This window comes from Mugil cephalus, chromosome 4 (assembly GCF_022458985.1).
Source record: "Mugil cephalus isolate CIBA_MC_2020 chromosome 4, CIBA_Mcephalus_1.1, whole genome shotgun sequence".
NCBI lineage: Eukaryota > Metazoa > Chordata > Actinopteri > Mugiliformes > Mugilidae > Mugil > Mugil cephalus.
This window is the reverse complement of record NC_061773.1, coordinates 1706013-1723539: the sequence shown is the minus strand read 5'-3', so window position 1 is coordinate 1723539 and position 17527 is coordinate 1706013. Positions and strand designations below refer to the sequence as shown.

General features: G+C 44.9%; 2 protein-coding genes across 7 annotated transcripts in view; one reads left to right on the top strand and one right to left on the bottom strand.

Moving 5' to 3' along the window:
* The window catches only part of LOC125006744 (low-density lipoprotein receptor-related protein 1-like), a 96578-nt gene that overhangs the window by 61470 nt on the left and 17581 nt on the right, over positions 1-17527 (top strand). For all 6 annotated transcript variants that reach the window (XM_047583074.1, XM_047583072.1, XM_047583076.1 and 3 more), the window contains 28 exons: positions 419-616; positions 1751-1955; positions 2079-2243; positions 2330-2574; positions 2662-2793; positions 3617-3844; positions 4583-4757; positions 6628-6722; positions 6814-6963; positions 7109-7249; positions 7471-7596; positions 7699-7830; positions 7967-8101; positions 8379-8508; positions 8624-8750; positions 8851-9002; positions 9120-9244; positions 9393-9767; positions 13650-13839; positions 13938-14142; positions 14256-14448; positions 14953-15078; positions 16067-16195; positions 16279-16398; positions 16502-16615; positions 16704-16853; positions 17122-17244; positions 17343-17459. In XM_047583074.1, the coding sequence (XP_047439030.1) occupies positions 419-616; positions 1751-1955; positions 2079-2243; positions 2330-2574; positions 2662-2793; positions 3617-3844; positions 4583-4757; positions 6628-6722; positions 6814-6963; positions 7109-7249; positions 7471-7596; positions 7699-7830; positions 7967-8101; positions 8379-8508; positions 8624-8750; positions 8851-9002; positions 9120-9244; positions 9393-9767; positions 13650-13839; positions 13938-14142; positions 14256-14448; positions 14953-15078; positions 16067-16195; positions 16279-16398; positions 16502-16615; positions 16704-16853; positions 17122-17244; positions 17343-17459 (4503 nt within the window). The remainder of the gene's footprint in view (positions 1-418; positions 617-1750; positions 1956-2078; positions 2244-2329; positions 2575-2661; positions 2794-3616; positions 3845-4582; positions 4758-6627; positions 6723-6813; positions 6964-7108; positions 7250-7470; positions 7597-7698; positions 7831-7966; positions 8102-8378; positions 8509-8623; positions 8751-8850; positions 9003-9119; positions 9245-9392; positions 9768-13649; positions 13840-13937; positions 14143-14255; positions 14449-14952; positions 15079-16066; positions 16196-16278; positions 16399-16501; positions 16616-16703; positions 16854-17121; positions 17245-17342; positions 17460-17527) is intronic.
* On the bottom strand, positions 9792-12766 carry LOC125006746 (delta-type opioid receptor-like). The gene has a single exon (XM_047583080.1). It carries the CDS (start codon positions 11590-11592, stop codon positions 10519-10521), a length of 1074 nt encoding a protein of 357 aa, XP_047439036.1. The 5' UTR covers positions 11593-12766; the 3' UTR covers positions 9792-10518.

The window sequence follows — 17527 nt, the reverse complement described above, 5'->3', positions numbered from 1 at the left end:
ATCATTGACATAAAAGGCATAGTTATCTCCGTGCAGCTAGAAGCCACTGAGGAAACATTAATTTATGATGTTGCTCTTCAGTGTCAGGTCTTAGAGACTAGCCACCAGCATCCTGTCATTCATCCTGCTGAGTGTCTGGCTGCCTGTTGGGTACAGATAACTCCCGTCTTATTTACACTGTGTTTTAATTATCCAGGATTAGAGCCAGTTTCCACATAGCCCTTCTTTTATTGTAGAAGTCATGCATTTGCAGTGGAACATGGCTGCTATGTTTTCCTCTCTGCGCAGCAGAGCTGCTTTGCAGTGTTCTGAGTAACAATCAACAGTGAACCATTGCAATCTTTTTTTAACCCTTCGTCCTCTGGTTAACTCTTCCTCTGGAGATGGACAGTATTTTTTACTATTTTGATTTCCACAGATCCTTTCAAACCATTTATCATTTTCTCAAACCGCCACGAGATCCGCCGCATTGATCTGAATAAGGGAGAGTTCAGTGTGTTAGTACCAGGCCTAAGAAACACCATCGCCCTGGACTTCCATCTCAGCCAGAGTGCCCTCTATTGGACTGATGTGGTGGAGGATAAGATCTATCGTGGGAAGCTGTCCGAGAATGGAGGTGAGCAATGTTAACACAGTCAATAAAATATAACAGGCTCTTCGCACTGGGTTCCAACTACATTTACATTTTTCAACAGTGAACAGTACATATGAGGGTGGATTTCTGTTGACAACATGTCTTTATGCTGTTGTTCATTGGATTAAAATAACCTTTATACATTCAAAAATCTGAATTCTGTGGGGTTCTATTTGTTCTCTAGCAAAGACTCTCCTTAAACCTGATTCTGTGTTCTCCATTGGTGTACATATAACTACGTTGTTGGTGCTATGGCTTCTTGTTAACAGAAAATCTGGAAATCAGCATCATAAATGCCAGAACTGTCAATCATGACCTGCCGGCTTGGCAAACCAAGCTCCGTCATCCCTGCAGTGATAATAATGAGAAAACCATGTGTTTGAGTCTGCACCATTTGTTGTATGCCATCTTTACGTGGTTCGGCCCACAGACTTCCACAGAAAAGTGTCTGTTTTCATTGTCTCAGACAGAATAATGACTCACCTCCAGTAATTAGACTTGTCCCTCTGATTAAGGACCTAGCTGAAAATAAAAGGGTTAGAAATTCGATGGTAAATATGCTATTTAACCATGCACACCGCTGCTTATTTTATATTTTAAAACCTATTCCGTCAATAGAATGATGCCTCCTTGCTGAGCCTCTACTGTATACATTTATGTTTTTATTTAACGTACTGACATGTGTTTTCTTCCCGGCATAACATACAGGCATTTGATTAAAGGAAGTAAGCTTTCTGATGCTATGTTAGCTTGCAATCCAAGCAGCCTGATTTATATATTTTTTAAAGGCTAAAAGGAAAGCAGATCCATGCTTCAGGTTAGAGTACAAATGTGAAATGTCGTTGTCAGCAAATCCCAGCCTAGCAAGCCTTAAACTGTACTGTACATATTGAAGTACTGTGTGAATTAATTAAGAAAGTTAAGCAGCTGGGGGGAATGTTTGTTTTACTGAGTAGTAAGATGAAAAACAATAAGAGCAGATGACACGTTTTTTATTCTTCCCCAGATAGATAGATAGATAGATAGATAGATAGATAGATAGATAGATAGATAGATAGATAGATAGATAGATAGAAAACCATCCATCCATGTTGTGTTTTCCTTGTGTTCCTGCAGCTTTGACCAGCTTTGATGTGGTGATCCAGTATGGGCTGGCTACACCCGAGGGTCTGGCAGTTGACTGGATAGCAGGAAACATTTACTGGGTGGAAAGCAACCTAGATCAGATAGAGGTGGCCAAGCTGGATGGCACAATGAGGACCACGCTGCTGGCAGGGGAGGTGGAGCACCCTCGAGCTATTGCTCTTGACCCCCGGGATGGGTAACTGCTACTGCTTACTCTACCTGCTGCTGGTGTTATTCAAAGGTTAAATGTGTTGCTACAATCATGTTAAGGCTGACTGCAAACCTATTGTACTTTTTCTGTTGTGGCATGGTTCTGCAGGATCCTGTTCTGGACAGACTGGGATGCCAGTTTGCCAAGAATCGAGGCCGCATCCATGAGCGGAGAAGGCAGGAAGACAATCCATAAGGAAACTGGTAACGGAGGCTGGCCAAACGGACTCACTGTGGATTATTTAGAGCGGCGCATCCTCTGGATCGACGCCAGGTCATACACAGTGCAAAGACATGAACACACCTTTTGTTCCCAGTTGTGCCCAGAATTGTAATAACAGAAGATTGTGCTGTACACAGGTCTGATGCCATTTATTCTGCCAAGTACGACGGCTCTGGACTAATTGAGGTTCTGAGGGGTCACGAGTATCTTTCACACCCATTCGCCGTCACCATGTATGGTGGAGAGGTTTACTGGACGGACTGGAGGACCAACACGCTGGCAAAGGCGAACAAGTGGACCGGGAGCAACGTCACTGTGGTGCAGAGGACCAATACGCAACCCTTTGACCTACAAGTGTACCATCCATCCAGGCAGCCGCAGGGTAAGAAACACAAACATACTTTGAGACTGTCCACTGTGACAATGAGAACCCTTTTGAATCTTACAAAAATGTTCACGTTCTCCTTAGCTCCTAACCCATGTGCAGCTAAAGATGGCAAGGATCCCTGCTCTCATCTATGCCTCATCAACTACAATCAGACATTCTCTTGTGCTTGTCCTCACCTCATGAAGCTGGGCTCTGACAAACGTACTTGTTACGGTAAGCCTCAGCACATGTACAGGAATGCAGCTACTCTTCTCTGAGCTTGCAGACCATTTTCCTTATTTTTTTCTTGACAAGAACTGTTGTCAAGCACCACACTGTAATCCCTGTTCTTGCAGAACGTCTTATTTACATTTTTGTCTTGTATGTGTGTCAGAGAGAGAGACGGGGAAAAGAGGGGGGCGATTAAACAATCTTGATTTTTTTTTTTTTTTTTCCTTTAACTTTGATGTGCTATTACCGTGACAGCTTTGGAGTGTATTGAAGTGTCTGTCTCTGGAAAGTGAGAGTGGCCCTGTTTATTCGGTGTGTGAGTTTAGTATTCAGGGCAGCACTTTCTATTATCTTCAGGGGTAATGGGATGGAGAGCCCCATTCTGTCTGACGCAGGCATCAGCCACAAGATTCTATGTCCACTACCTAGTCTGGCCTGGTCGACGCAGCCTGACACTGTCATTACTCTCCAACATCTTTATTTCTTTCCCTTTTTTTCCTGTCCATCATTTAAGCTGCACACAGTTAAATGACGGTTGATTGTTGAGACCAATACAGTTGTAATGCATCTGCACTGATTGAATTCTCTCTCGCTGTCACGGCCACTCTATTGAGTTAGCCAGCCAGACACAAACATTAGAGTCAAAGATGCAATTGGATTAACTCTTTGTTCAAGAGGCAGGAGTAATGTGCAGATGCACTCATCCATAACTCTGAAATTAGTGTGTACTCATGCATTCAACTTTAAAGGTACATTTAACTCCTGATTGCTCTCGTTGAATACTGAAGGACACATGTCAACGTCTTGTTTTTCCCCCTCCCTGCAGAGTCTCGTCAGTTTTTGCTGTACGCTCGGCAGATAGAGATCCGAGGAGTGGACATCGTCAACCCCTATTACAACTACATCATCTCCTTCACTGTACCGGACATTGACAACGTGACTGTAGTGGACTACGATGCTCTGGAGCACCGCATCTACTGGTCAGATGTCCGCACCCAGACAATCAAGAGGGCTTTCATCAATGGCACTGGAGTTGAGACAGTGGTCTCTGCTGGTATGGATACACAGGCTACAAATACAAGGCTCAAACTAGTATTCTTGCTCCGGGAAGTTACTTGTTAATACAATTTGCAGTTAACATGGACTTCTTGTTGCAAAAGAAACTTGGTTAAGTCAGGGTCACATTAGTCAAAGAAACATTGCATTTGCAGCACAGACCCAGACATTGGACAGAGCATGCAGCAGTGATACAGAAGCGATAATGATAGAGAGACAAACTGGGATTCTGAGCTCTGTGGCTTACCTGGATATTTGTATGTTCATTTTGAAAATCTGCAGCAGCAATAAGAGAGCAGCTTCCGCTCACATGACTGCAATATGTCCCTACATGCAGTGAATGTATACATAAAGAAAAGAAACCAAAGCATTTTTTTCTAATTTTAAATTAACTAACGCTAAAATGACCACCAGGTGCACATTTTGACAAAATAATTTAAAATAATTTGACTCCCAAATAGTTTTGCAGCCTATGACTACTGTACGTTTCTAACGTAACAGACACTGGTGTTTCTGGTTAACTTAAAAAGTCTTCGTCAGCAGGCAGCTTCTGCCTACCTGAGTGTAAACTCAAAGACCGTGAGTTTCAGAAATTACAATAAAATCGAGTAATCCGTTGTTTTAAACTGGCAGACATGGCAGCAATAACTGCAGGGCAAGGGCTTGGTATTTGAAAATTTGATTGTAAAACCATAAGGTTAGTAAATCACTCTCCGTGTGTGTTGTCTTTCATCAGATCTTCCAAATACTCATGGCCTGGCAGTGGACTGGGTGTCCAGGAACCTCTTCTGGACCAGTTATGATGCCAATAAGAAGCAGATTAACGTTGCCAGACTGGATGGCTCCTTCAAAAATGCTGTCATCCAGGGCCTGGACAAACCACACTGTCTAGTGCTGCATCCACTCCTGGGGTTGGTTACACCACACACAAACTCTCTCTCTCTGTCTCTCTGTCTCTCTGTCTCCCTGTCTCTTTGTCTCTCTCTCGCTCTCTCTCTCTCTCACACACACACACACACACACACACACACACACACACATACCATAAAACTGTCACTTTTAGTCAGAGATTTCACAAACTGCTCTCAGACATTCTGATTTCACCTATAACCTACAACCTATAACACACAATAGCGTGTGCACACAGTCACACAAAGTCTGGCACTCAGGTTTCCCTCTGTATGCAGTTCAAGTAATTTGGAACCAATGGTTGCTAACCTTTTCCCCTCATGTCATCTTTCTCCTCTGTTGCTCTTTCCCTCTGTATCTATTTTGAACATTTCTGTGCTCAGATAGACTGTGTCTATGAATTATGTACAGCCAGTGTCTCTGCTGCTGACACAGACAGCCAAAAGAGAATATACAAAGTAAGACAAAGACGGATGACAAAAGCAAAAAGGTCAGTTTCTCTCTATGTTTATCCAACATCCTGCCCCCTCCTGCTTTCCTTAACAAATGTCCACTTCACCCCTCCTGTCTGCCCTCCTGAAACTCCTTCCATCTCCGAGCAGAGCCTACTTCCAGTCTCTCCTCAATCCAGCAGAGCAGAGACATAACATCTGCACCACAAAACCATCAGAAATACGTGAACATTTGAGTATTTCAGGAGACCTTCTTCAGAAATGTCCCTGCCTTCTCCTGTTTTCGTGTACTCTCTGCTCTCCTTGAAAGGCTACTTAAGCCGAGGAATGTTTCCGATCTATCTGAGCATTGTTGGCGTGATGGAAAATGAGAAGCAGATGCTGGGTCCATATGCTGAGGTTGTCTCATTTTTCCGGCGCACAAACACGCTGACCCCCACCGAGACTGGGCGGGATCAGAGAGAGTCGGGGCAGGACAAACTGTGCTTGCGCAAAAAAACTTGACGTTGAGGGAGTTTAAGTGCTTCAGAGGGTTTATTTAAAGGCATGTTTACAAACTGATGAAGGGTGTGGTGGATGTGGTAGCGTTTTACAGGAAGTGGACCATGGGGCAGAGGAGAGGTACCCTTTAAACATAGGCTACATGCAGTCTAAACACAGTAACACACAGTGACATTGTCCTGTATACTCTGCCTGTGTGTGTTCACTGAGAAGCAAAGAACTTGACTGCAGAAGAAAATTTGATAGCGTGTGGTGTGTGGCGGTCTCACTGCTGGATTAAATGCTCTGAAATATGTTTTCTGTATTGTCTCGTTATTCTTCTTCATTTCTGTCTTTGTTGACCTGTCTTGGCCTTGAAGTGAACACAACAGATTTTATTTTACTGGTATCACTTACAGAGCAGATGCTCCACATATGCTACAGTATTTAGTTGGGACCGTTACTATTGTACTATTGTACTGTTGCGAAAACATTTGAATCTAACAACAAAAATGCAGGGAACAAATGTAAAGGCAGACATCCACCAATCCGACAAAACAGAGGCTTTAAAGTCCACAGTGGCGAGAGACTGTCATTCTTTCCATTCAAATGTTACAGCTCCTTTTAAGATCAGCGTGTACAGGCGATCTTTCTAAGCTCAAGGAATTACTGGAATGTGTGCTATCGTAATATTTACGTGAGATTCATAAATATGTGAGCTGGAGCTGTTGCTGTTCCACAGCCGAGGACAGCAAAAGGATTTTTTTTTTCCAATCGTGAAATTGTTTTGCCAATAAAAAGCCCCTCAAGGTTTATGAAACACTAAGAAAGGAGGTTTGTGCTGTGAGGCTTGAATGTTCTTAGCACATTGACAAGGACAGTTTCTGTGACTAGTTTAATGCCTGCCACTTTCTCATGTGTTCTGTCTTTCCTTGATCAGCAAGCTGTACTGGACAGATGGGGACAACATCAGCATGGCCAACACAGATGGCAGCAACCGCAGCATCCTCTTCACTAACCAGAAAGGCCCTGTTGGTGAGTGCCACTCTAAGAGACAGCACACCCTAGTGATGGGGCAGGTGATTACACATCAGTTTGTTATTTTATTTATTTATTTTTTTGCCAGGCCTCTCCATTGACTTTGACACCAATCAGCTTTACTGGATCAGCTCAGGAAACAGCACTATCAACCGCTGTAATCTGGATGGCTCTGGACTGGAGGTGCTTGAAGGGGTGAAGGGGAAGCTGACTAAGGCGACTGCTCTGGCTATCATGGGTAGGACTTGTGAAAATGTTAATTTTAGACATTTTTACTGCAATGCAATACTCAAAAATGACTTTGATAATGCCGTGTTGCAAAATGTATGTATGTAGGTGCCTTTAACGTGTGTGAATGTTAACCACCCTGCTGTGTCTTTTAGGGGATAAGTTGTGGTGGGCAGACCAAGGAACTGACCAGATAGGAACCTGTGACAAGGCAGACGGTGGCAACTGGAAAGTCCTGAGGAACAGCACGTCTCCTATGATGCACATGAAAATCTACAATGAAACTGTGCAGACAGGTGCAGGACTAGCTGTCACACAACATTTGTTTATTTTTTTGTTGTTAGTTTTTTTGTTAAAATACTTGGGAAATGGCAAATTAGAAAAAGAAATTAAAAGTCTTTTGTCTTGCAGTCTGCTCTTACTGTCGCCTGTTTATCTACAGCACATCTGTTCGTGTCTCCTTAACTCGTCTTTGATTTTGTTTTGTGTATTTGCTCTCGTCCCTTTGGTTTCCCAGGCACCAATCTTTGCAGCAATAACAACGGAGACTGTTCCCAGCTGTGTCTCCCCACCTCCCAAACCACCAGAGCCTGCATGTGCACCGCAGGATACAGCCTGCGCATGGGGCAGCAGTCTTGCGAGGGTATGTCCCATTCTCACGCACGCTGTATTGTATTTATTTCAAGTTGATGCAATACCTACTTTCCAAAATTGCTAAGTTGAAGCTCTTATTTGTTTACTGTAGGTGTGGGCTCTTTCCTGCTGTACTCGGTGCATGAGGGCATACGTGGTATTCCTTTGGACCCATCGGACAAGTCTGATGCCCTGGTACCAGTGTCGGGCACCTCCCTAGCTGTAGGCATAGATTTTCATGCTGGTAAGACCCTTGTAAAATCAAATGAAATATTTAATGCAGCTGATTTCACCACTGCATTAAGTATGTGCTACTATGTAAGGGTATTTACACAGTTCATTTCAGTTCAGCTCTGATCTGTTTTCACTTGTTTCCACAGACAATGACACTATCTACTGGGTGGACATGGGTCTGAGCACTATCAGCCGTGCCAAGAGAGATCAGACTTGGAGAGAGGATGTGGTCACTAATGGCATTGGCAGGGTGGAGGGTATCGCTGTGGACTGGATAGCTGGTGAGGGACACCTTAGCCATTAACATTTATGCCTATGGATAAGAAATTTAATAGTATTGGACATCAACAGTATTTAGCTTTCTGTATGTATGTAACACCCTTACACACACTGTCTCTTAAGGGCATCAGTTTATTACTAACTGAAAACAAGAAAGAGATCATTTCTTAGAAATGAATGCCAAACGGAGGTTAAAGAGGGTGAATGTCTGCACACTCTATATATATCATGTGCACTGGATGTGCCAGCACTTCATTATTACACCTCTTTCTTTTACAGGAAACATCTATTGGACAGATCAAGGCTTCGACGTGATTGAGGTGGCCAGACTCAATGGCTCCTTCCGCTATGTGGTCATCTCTCAAGGTCTGGACAAACCTAGAGCCATCACAGTCCATCCGGAGAAAGGGTGAGACGGAGCAACTTGGCGTCAAGCTCCTACTCTAGCTCCTGCTTCTGTAATTTATTTCGGTATTGATTAGCCAGGAAGTCATCCCCATGCTTTGTTGTGTTTGTGCGAGTAGCTACCTGTTCTGGACAGAGTGGGGCCAGTATCCCCGCATCGAACGGTCTCGCCTGGATGGCACTCAGAGGGCTGTCCTGGTCAATGTCAGTATCAGCTGGCCCAACGGCATCTCCATCGACTATGAGGTACGACATGACACCCCCGCTTCTCAGTTCATATCTTAAAGTTACAATGCAGAGACAGGACATAACATTATCACAACCACTACTTCCTGTGTGCCCCTAGGAGGGTATGCTGTACTGGTGCGATGCCAGGACGGACAAGATTGAACGCATTAATTTGGAGACAGGAGAAAATAGGGAAGTGGTGCTGGCCAACAACAATATGGACATGTTCTCAGTGTCTGTGTTTGAGAGCTACATCTATTGGAGTGACAGGTCAGATATGCTCAGTATTATCCTCACTGAGTGATATTCGTCCAATGTTTTAATATTTTCCATAGCTGCAAACTTCAGCCTCTGTTTAATGCCGCTTATCTGCCTGCTGTCATCCAGGACGCATGCTAATGGCTCAATAAAGAGAGGCAGCAAGGACAATGCCACAGACTCCGTCTCTCTCAGGACTGGTATTGGGGTACAGCTCAAAGACATCAAGGTTTTTAACAGAGCGAGACAGCAGGGTAAGAAAAGTGTGCTTTAAATGCTTGTCAGGTTTTCTCATTGCTGAATTTATGAGTTTCTAAAAATACTGATATTTCCTAAAATATGTTTCCCTCAATTACATTGAAAAATTAATGGTCACTTGTTGGCTCTTCCATCTGTTTACAGGAACAAATGTTTGCAAAGACAACAATGGTGGGTGTCAGCAGCTCTGCCTCTTCCGTGGCAACGGACAGCGTACGTGTGCCTGTGCCCACGGCATGCTGGCCGAAGACGGTTGCAGCTGCCGGGACTACGATGGCTACCTCCTCTACTCAGAGCGCACCATACTAAAGAGCGTCCACCTGTCGGACGAGAACAACCTAAATGCTCCAATAAAACCGTTTGAGGACCCCGAGCACATGAAGAACGTCATCGCGCTCACCTTTGACTACAGAGGAGGTGGAGGGAAAGGAGCGAACCGGATCTTCTTCAGCGACATTCATTTTGGCAACATCCAGCAGATCAGTGACGATGGATCTGACCGCAAGACCGTAGTAGAGAGTGAGTTTTCTCTGTTTTTAGATGTGTTTTTTCATCAGTCCTGGTTATTTATCTCCCTCTCTCACAAGTCATTTATGGTCACGCCACTTTCTTGTGAATGATAAAGAACCGCAGTTGTCAGCATCAGTCCTCCTGGTGAGAAAGGTGTTTCCCCCAAATACTTTCACTCATCACAGGACATCACATACCTCCAAATTCACTAGATCCCGAACTGATCAAGTATCTGTAGGTGATCCACAGAGGCCCCTCCCCTCAACCCACAGGACCCAAAGACCCCCACTAACAACATCCTGTTACCACAGGACATCCTCAGAAGACCCATGTCCATTCTCTGATGAGTCACAACAGTTTCGGAGGCACAAGGAAACATCTATACAGTATTAGGAATGTGGACATAATGTTATGCCTGATCTGTGCTTTGAGAACAGGGTGTATACCAATAAAAACAGGATGAGAGTTATATAGACCTTCATTTGCCTTATCTCAGCGCAACAAAACACAGGTGCTTCGTTAATGTTTTACCAAAGTGCGTTTACTTGAATCTGTTTTACAATGAATGCGTGATTCAGAATTGTTTTCTCCTTCTACAGAGCTACAGAGCAGTAATTTTCAGGTCAAGTGTCCAGACTGACAGTTAGTGTTGTAAAGAGCCAATGATGTTGTGCGCTTGTAAATGTTTTATTGTAATTCCTAGTTGCCAGGTTTGCTCAGTGTTTGTGTGTCAGGTAGTTTCATCAAAGTAGTAATTCGTTCATGCATCAGTCATAGCCACAGACCCTGTGTCTCTCTGCACTTTCCTCTTGAATAGCCTCAGTAGATCTTCTCTGAACTTTTGGGACATCAGCACATACAGGATGGGGTTCATCACTGTAGAGGAAGTTGCCATGAGGCGTGCAAACACAGTGAAAGCCCCATAACGTGGCGAGGCCCCTGTGGCTCCTGAGCTTTTTGTTGCAAGTAAGGCCAGTGTCAGGCCGTAGGATGGCATCCAGCACAGGGTGAAAGCCAGCACCAGCATGGCTGAGGTCTTGGTCACTTTGTTCTGGTAACGCTCCACTTGAGGCGTCCTGCCAACTTGTTGACGCCGCCACAGGAACACGTAGATGCTGCCGTATGCCACAGCAATAGTAACCAGTGGAAGCAGGAACGCCACGAAGAAGTGCAACAGTCCGTAGATCAGCTGGTCTTGGTGAGACCGGAATGCAAAGCAGGCGAGGCCATCAGGTGCTCGTTTTGGGGTTCCCACTGAGCGGAAAACCAGCTGGGGAGCAGCAAGGGAGCATGCAGGGACCCAGAGCAGTGTGGCAGCTACAGACACCCGGCGAGGGGACAGGAGGCAGTAAGCTCTGGCGGGCTTCACCACAGTCAGATAGCGAGACACGGCCAGTGCGGCCAGAGTGAAGGCACTGGCTGACGAGCAGGCTGATCCCAGGAAGCCCACCAGACGGCACATGAAGTCCCCAAACGGCCATTGCTGCATGGCTATGGCAGTAGTGTGGAAGGGAAGCATGGAGAGTAACAGCAGGTCTGCGGCACTCAGAGCCAGCAGGAGGATGTCCGTCCCTGTGCCTGTTAGTGAGTTTTGGGGAGCTTGTCCAGCATGTCCCCCTGCACCTCTTTTCCGTCCACACAGGATGATTATAACCATGGTGTGTCCTACAACTCCCAGTACCAGAATTAGGCCGTCTAGTACTGGGACTAGAATCTGCTCCACATTATCCAGTCCAGTGTGACTGCTGTTCCCCGACACGTCCTCCAAACCTGAGGAGTTCAGCAGCAGCATCATGCCTGCAGTTCTCGTCATGCCGCTACTGTTAAAACACATTTACCTTAGGCTTTGTCAATATGCTTAAGCCCATCATAAAACTACTGACAATACATGTAGGAATGATTACTCACAAAGTGGGTAAATAGCATTGTACTCAGAAATAACATTGAACACATTTCCAAACAGGTAAGATTGTTGGTGAATAACATGGATCAATTAGGACAGAAGTAAACACTTTAAAAACAAATATAAACTTTTCATATGTCTATGTTCCTATAGACACTGTAAAAACTGCCTAAAAATAACATTCTGAGCAATGCGTTAAAGCAGCGTATGTGAATCAAGTCATTTCAGTCCTCGCTGTCAGCTCCACCTCTTATTGGCTGAAGGTGGTAGATGGAACAAGGTAACATCAGACCCTCTTAGCTGAATTCAAGATGCTTCAGATTTCTATGCTGCTGCGGTATTCACCCTTCCCATAGGACTCCTGCTACGGCAAAAAAGCAGTGAGAGTTAAACTCCGTAGATTGTGTAATCTCCTGGCACCCCAGGGCAGGCGGCTACTCCACATGACATCTCAGTCAGGCAATGTGCTCATCAAGCCACAATCAACGTTCCTCGTCCTGCCAGTCTCCAACAAAAAAGGGAATCTTCTGAGAGACAAACTAGTAGCTGAGGTAGAAAGGAGAGTCGAATAGCTTGACAGCAAGAGTAAACGATAGATGAACTCTGGACTGGATATGATCGAGGAGGACAGAGATAGGCTGGCCAGCTCACTGTGGGTGGGCCTAATAGGGCCTAACGTATTTTTTCCCATGCCCCTATTATGTCTGTTCATTTTCTGAAAGTATCTGTTCATTGTCTAGAAGTGCTTGCCTCATCACACGCACATACTTTATACTGAACATACACAGATACACACAAAGAGACACAGAGTGAAATAATGTTTGTCTCCAGTATCAGGCTAATTATTGACTGCCAGCCTGATAGCAAACACAGAATTGCTATCACACCTACTGCATATAACCATAATAAAATCAGAATCAGTGAGCTCCACCTGAGCTCAAGTGCTATAAATTCAGCTCTTCTGTGTTTCTGTAAACTACGAGCTAAAAATGCGCAGAAACCTAGATAGGCTTGAGCCAACAATGTGAAGATAAGCTGAAGTAAAAAAAGGGAGACTTTGAGCGGCGGGTGCTGCAAGCTTGAGATTTACAATTCATTAACAACACCAAAGAAAGAGGAAATAGGGGCGAATGGATTTCATGTTGCTCTCCATCGATTTTCAGGGCATTGATTTATGAGTGCCAGAAGTGGAGGAGACTTGTTTTGTTTGTTGTGCGTCTCTGCTTGGTTTTCCAGCCGCTTTGCTTCATTCGGAGCCTCGCAGTGTGCACCTGACAAGTGATGATTCATGTCTGTGGTGTTGCACTGGAGATATGGAGTTGTAGTGTTAAGTGTCCCACCTGGTGGTGAACCTCGCCGCTCCTTTGGCCAAAGCTGCGGCAGAGTGAGATCATATCCACTTCTAAGAAAAGGCCGCGTTAATAATGAGAGCCTCCTTGTTCCATTGCAGTAACAAGAAGGAGACAATTACGCATTATTTGGAATTGGAGTGACAATTCATGAAGCACACATTCAGTGTGTCTGTCTGTGTGTGTGCGTGAATTGTTTCTCAGCCTCAGCAGCTGTTTTCTGTCTTTGTGTTGTCCTGGCTGACCCTTTTATGTCCTCTGTCCTCTGGCCTCTGTGCAGACATTGAGCTCACAACCTCTTACTCATTTCAAGCCTGTGGAGCCTAGTTCCTCATCTGTTGATGAGGTAGTGTGCTGGAAAGTTAAAATGCTAGCTGCTAACCATTATTGTGACCTTTTCACTGAGCTATTTGCTGGATAAAAGCCCCGAATCACATGGTATTCTTGGTCATTAATACCAAGCTGTCATGTCCAGAGCCCTGACTCTGCGCTGCCACACAGCAGTCTGCCAACCCTGAGCTGCTGCCAGATGGTCCACACTTTTTGACACAACACTGGGATTGACATGCTTCTTTTGCTCTTCTCTCTATGTTTGATTTAGTGTCTTCCTTCATTCTTTTCTTTTCTTTTTTTCTATAGACGTGGGGTCGGTGGAGGGCTTGGCATACCACAGGGGCTGGGATATGTTGTATTGGACCAGCTACACCACATCCACCATCACCCGGCATACTGTGGATCAGAGCCGCTGGGGTGCCGTCGACCGGCACACTGTGGTTACCATGTCAGGAGACGACCACCCTAGGGCCTTTGTTCTCGACGAGTGTCAGGGGTTAGAAGTGATTCAGTCCTTCATTTGCATTGAGTACTCCTGATTTATACCCAAACTTTACACCTGTGACTGTTATTGATTATCTCTCTTTCCTGCAGTCTAATGTTTTGGACCAACTGGAATGAGCAGTCCCCCAGTATCATGCGCGCCACCCTGAATGGTGCCAACGTTCTTGTGATCATTGGCACTGACATCAGAACCCCTAACGGCCTGGCCATAGACCACCGCGCTGAAAAGCTTTATTTCTCTGATGCCACGCTGGATAAGATTGAGCGCTGCGAGTATGACGGAAGCCGGCGATATGTGAGTGACATAGAAACCGACTGAAAATATTTTTCTTGCTTTGCGACTGCAATGTCAGTGTGAGGAGATCTCACGTACGAGGGTCATGGCTGTGGTCGCGCCTCCCCCTGCAGGTGGTGCTGAAGAATGAGCCAGTCCATCCATTCGGCCTAGCTGTGTACGGAGACTATATCTTCTGGACTGACTGGGTGAGGAGGGCCGTGCTCCGGGCGGACAAATACACCGGCGGGGACATGAAGGTGTTGCGTGCTGACATCCCTCAGCAGCCTATGGGCATTGTCGCGGTGGCCAACGACACTAATAGCTGTAAGTTTATACACATAATGAGGGATTCAAGCATTTTTATAGTGACTCAGACTTAGGAATTATTTTTACTTTAAGTCAAGGGATTATTTGCAAAGCTGAAATTGATAGAGATAATATCTTGAGGTGTTGCTTCTTTTTGCACCCTTTTTGTTCCCCGTCCACCACTGTTTGCATCCTTTTAAATTAATGCAGTTTTACATTATTTTCTACCATTTCTTTCCCTCGAGTTGCCTCACTCAGCAGACTCCCTGGTCCACAGGGACCATGCAAGGCAAGAGCTACCTCTAACAGCTGCAAATCCTATTTAGATTGAGTCACATTGAATTATGCATTCAGCTGAGGCAGAGCCATGGCCACATTCATGCAGGCGTATCTGTTTGCTGATGCGGATGCGTTTGCCTGTGTGTCAAGAGTTCGCATGTGAGGTCAGGGATTCTCAATTGGCTGTGCATGCAAGGAGTATGTGCAGGTTTGTGTGTCTTAACTTTCTTCATGGTTTCATAGGTGAGTTCTCTATGTGTCGTGTTAACAACGGAGGATGCCAGGACCTGTGCTTGCTGACCTCTGACGGAAGGGTCAACTGCAGCTGTCGGGGTGACAGGAAGCTTTTAGAAGACAACACCTGTATAGGTAATACAAGAATTAAATTCACAGAAACAAAAGCCTTTAAAACCCATTGAAGATAAACCTGAGTGTTTCTGAAAACCTGAAAACTATATCTCACACTGAACGTTACAACATTATGACCATTGACAGGAGAAGTGAATATCATTGAACCATCTTGTGACAATTTAGTGTTCTACTGGGAAACTTTTAGACCTGCCATTAGTGTGGATGTTACTTAGACATGTAGCACCCACTTGGACCAGACCAGACACCCCCACCCCATTGCAATGACACTCCTTGATGGCAGCAGCCATCCCCAGCAGGATGCAGCCTGACACAGACGCACACAAACACACGTACAGCTCATATCATGCTTCAACTGATCCTGAGGGGTGTGAAACCATGCGTTTTTGGCACTATGAGTGAAGTGTGGGTGCCTTAAATTCTTTAAGATACAACTGCAGTGAACAGAAGAAAAAATTAGGTCAATATTTATTGTGACCACCCCTTGCCATCCCTTTGTGCTCTTACTCTCTGATTTTCAAGGCACTTGCCAAGAGGGTTGCTACGAGCAGAATTTGCCACAGTTCTTTGGATTTATGCCGCCTTTCCGTCGGTTGTGCCTCTCTGTGCAATCCCAGACTGATTCAGTGATTTTCAGATGCGGGTTGCTCAGGGGCCCTGTACTTCAAGACTTGTTACTCTTATCACTGAACATTTTTCTGACTCTGGCTGTTTGTTTGGGGTCGCTGCCATGCGCTACTGAATATTTTTGGAACAGATTGAACGCCTCCCTGACAGCAATGCATGATGGATGAGAGTATCAACGTTTAAATCTTCTAAAACATTTGTGCAGTGCTATCTTTCAGCATTTTTTAAAAACACGTTGACTCTAAGGAGCAGAAACTCTTACTGCATCGAGCAATGTTAGATTCCTTACTGCATGTTTTTGAGTATATTGGTATATTGAGGTATATCTCTCTAAGTGCCTTATTCTGTCTTCGTCCCTCAGCTCTCAACACAACATGCAACAACATTGATGAGTTCGAGTGTGGGAATGGAGACTGTGTGAACTACACCCTGACTTGTGACGGCAGGGCCCACTGCAAGGACAAGTCTGATGAGAAGCAGTCCTACTGTGGTGAGTGGAATGCTTTTCTCTGTCAAAACACTTTCAGGCATTGTTGATCTTTGTAATTTGAGTCTATACTCTCTTGCATTCAGCCAACCGTGTGTGCAAGAAGGGCTACAGGCGATGTGTAAATAGCCGCTGCGTGGGGCACAGCTCCTGGTGCAATGGGCAGGACGACTGTGGGGACAATTCTGATGAACTCTTCTGCAACAGTGAGTCAAGTCTCCCACTTTAGCATATTTTATCCAGCGGACATTTAATATTCTAAATACATGGACACCAACTCTCTTTTGTTTTTTTCCCCATGTGTGGCAGCCACGCTGTGCTCGGCCGATCAGTTCCAGTGCAGGGACGGAGGCTGCATCACCAACTCCAGCAAGTGCAACCAGAAAGTGGACTGTGAGGACGCTAGCGATGAGATGAACTGCAGTAAGTTCAAATGATTAACTAATTAGATGTAATGGCGAAGTCAGCACTTTGCTCCAATGCATAAACTCGTGCTGCTCCTTGTGTTAAGATGCCACAGACTGTTCCAGCTACTTTCACCTGGGAGTGAAGGGAGTGACATTTCAGAAGTGCGAGTTCACCACACTCTGCTATGCACCTTCATGGCAGTGTGACGGAGCCAATGACTGTGGAGACTTCTCAGATGAAAGAAACTGTCCAGGTACTGTAATAACATTTCACAGCTACAAGTAGGTACATTAGGAAAAGGTGAAAATAGTTTTATTCTTAGATGGATTAGAGCAGCAATTTGGATTATGCTGAAAGGAATGGAAACAAATACAATAAATGTTTTCATCCAGTAAATTGTGGTTTGGGAGGTAATTCTCCTCAAAAAAAAAAGGCAAAAGAAGTTAATTTCTTTTTTTTACCATCATGCCGGATTAGCTTTTTTTTACATGTTTTCTTAAACATTTCTGTCACTCTGCCAGGGGCCGGGAAAACCAAGTGTCCAACGCCCTTCTTTGCCTGTCCCAGTGGACGTTGTATCCCTATGAGCTGGACTTGTGATAAGGAAAATGACTGTGAGAATGGTGCAGATGAGGTTAACTGTGGTAAGTTAATGAATACCAGAAGTGAAACAAGCTGAAGTGCAACTTTTCTTTTCATGCTACTTTTTTTTTTCCACTACACATTCTCCCTGGTCCACTAGAAAAGTTCTGCTCAGCCATCCAGTTTGAGTGTGGGAACCACCGCTGCATTTCCAACCGCTGGGTATGTGACGGGGCGGACGACTGTGGAGATGGAAGTGACGAAGACACCAAGTGCAGTGAGTGATTTTGACAGCAGGACATTCTGAAGGAATATATAAACAAGCACATATTTTTTGTGTGTCAG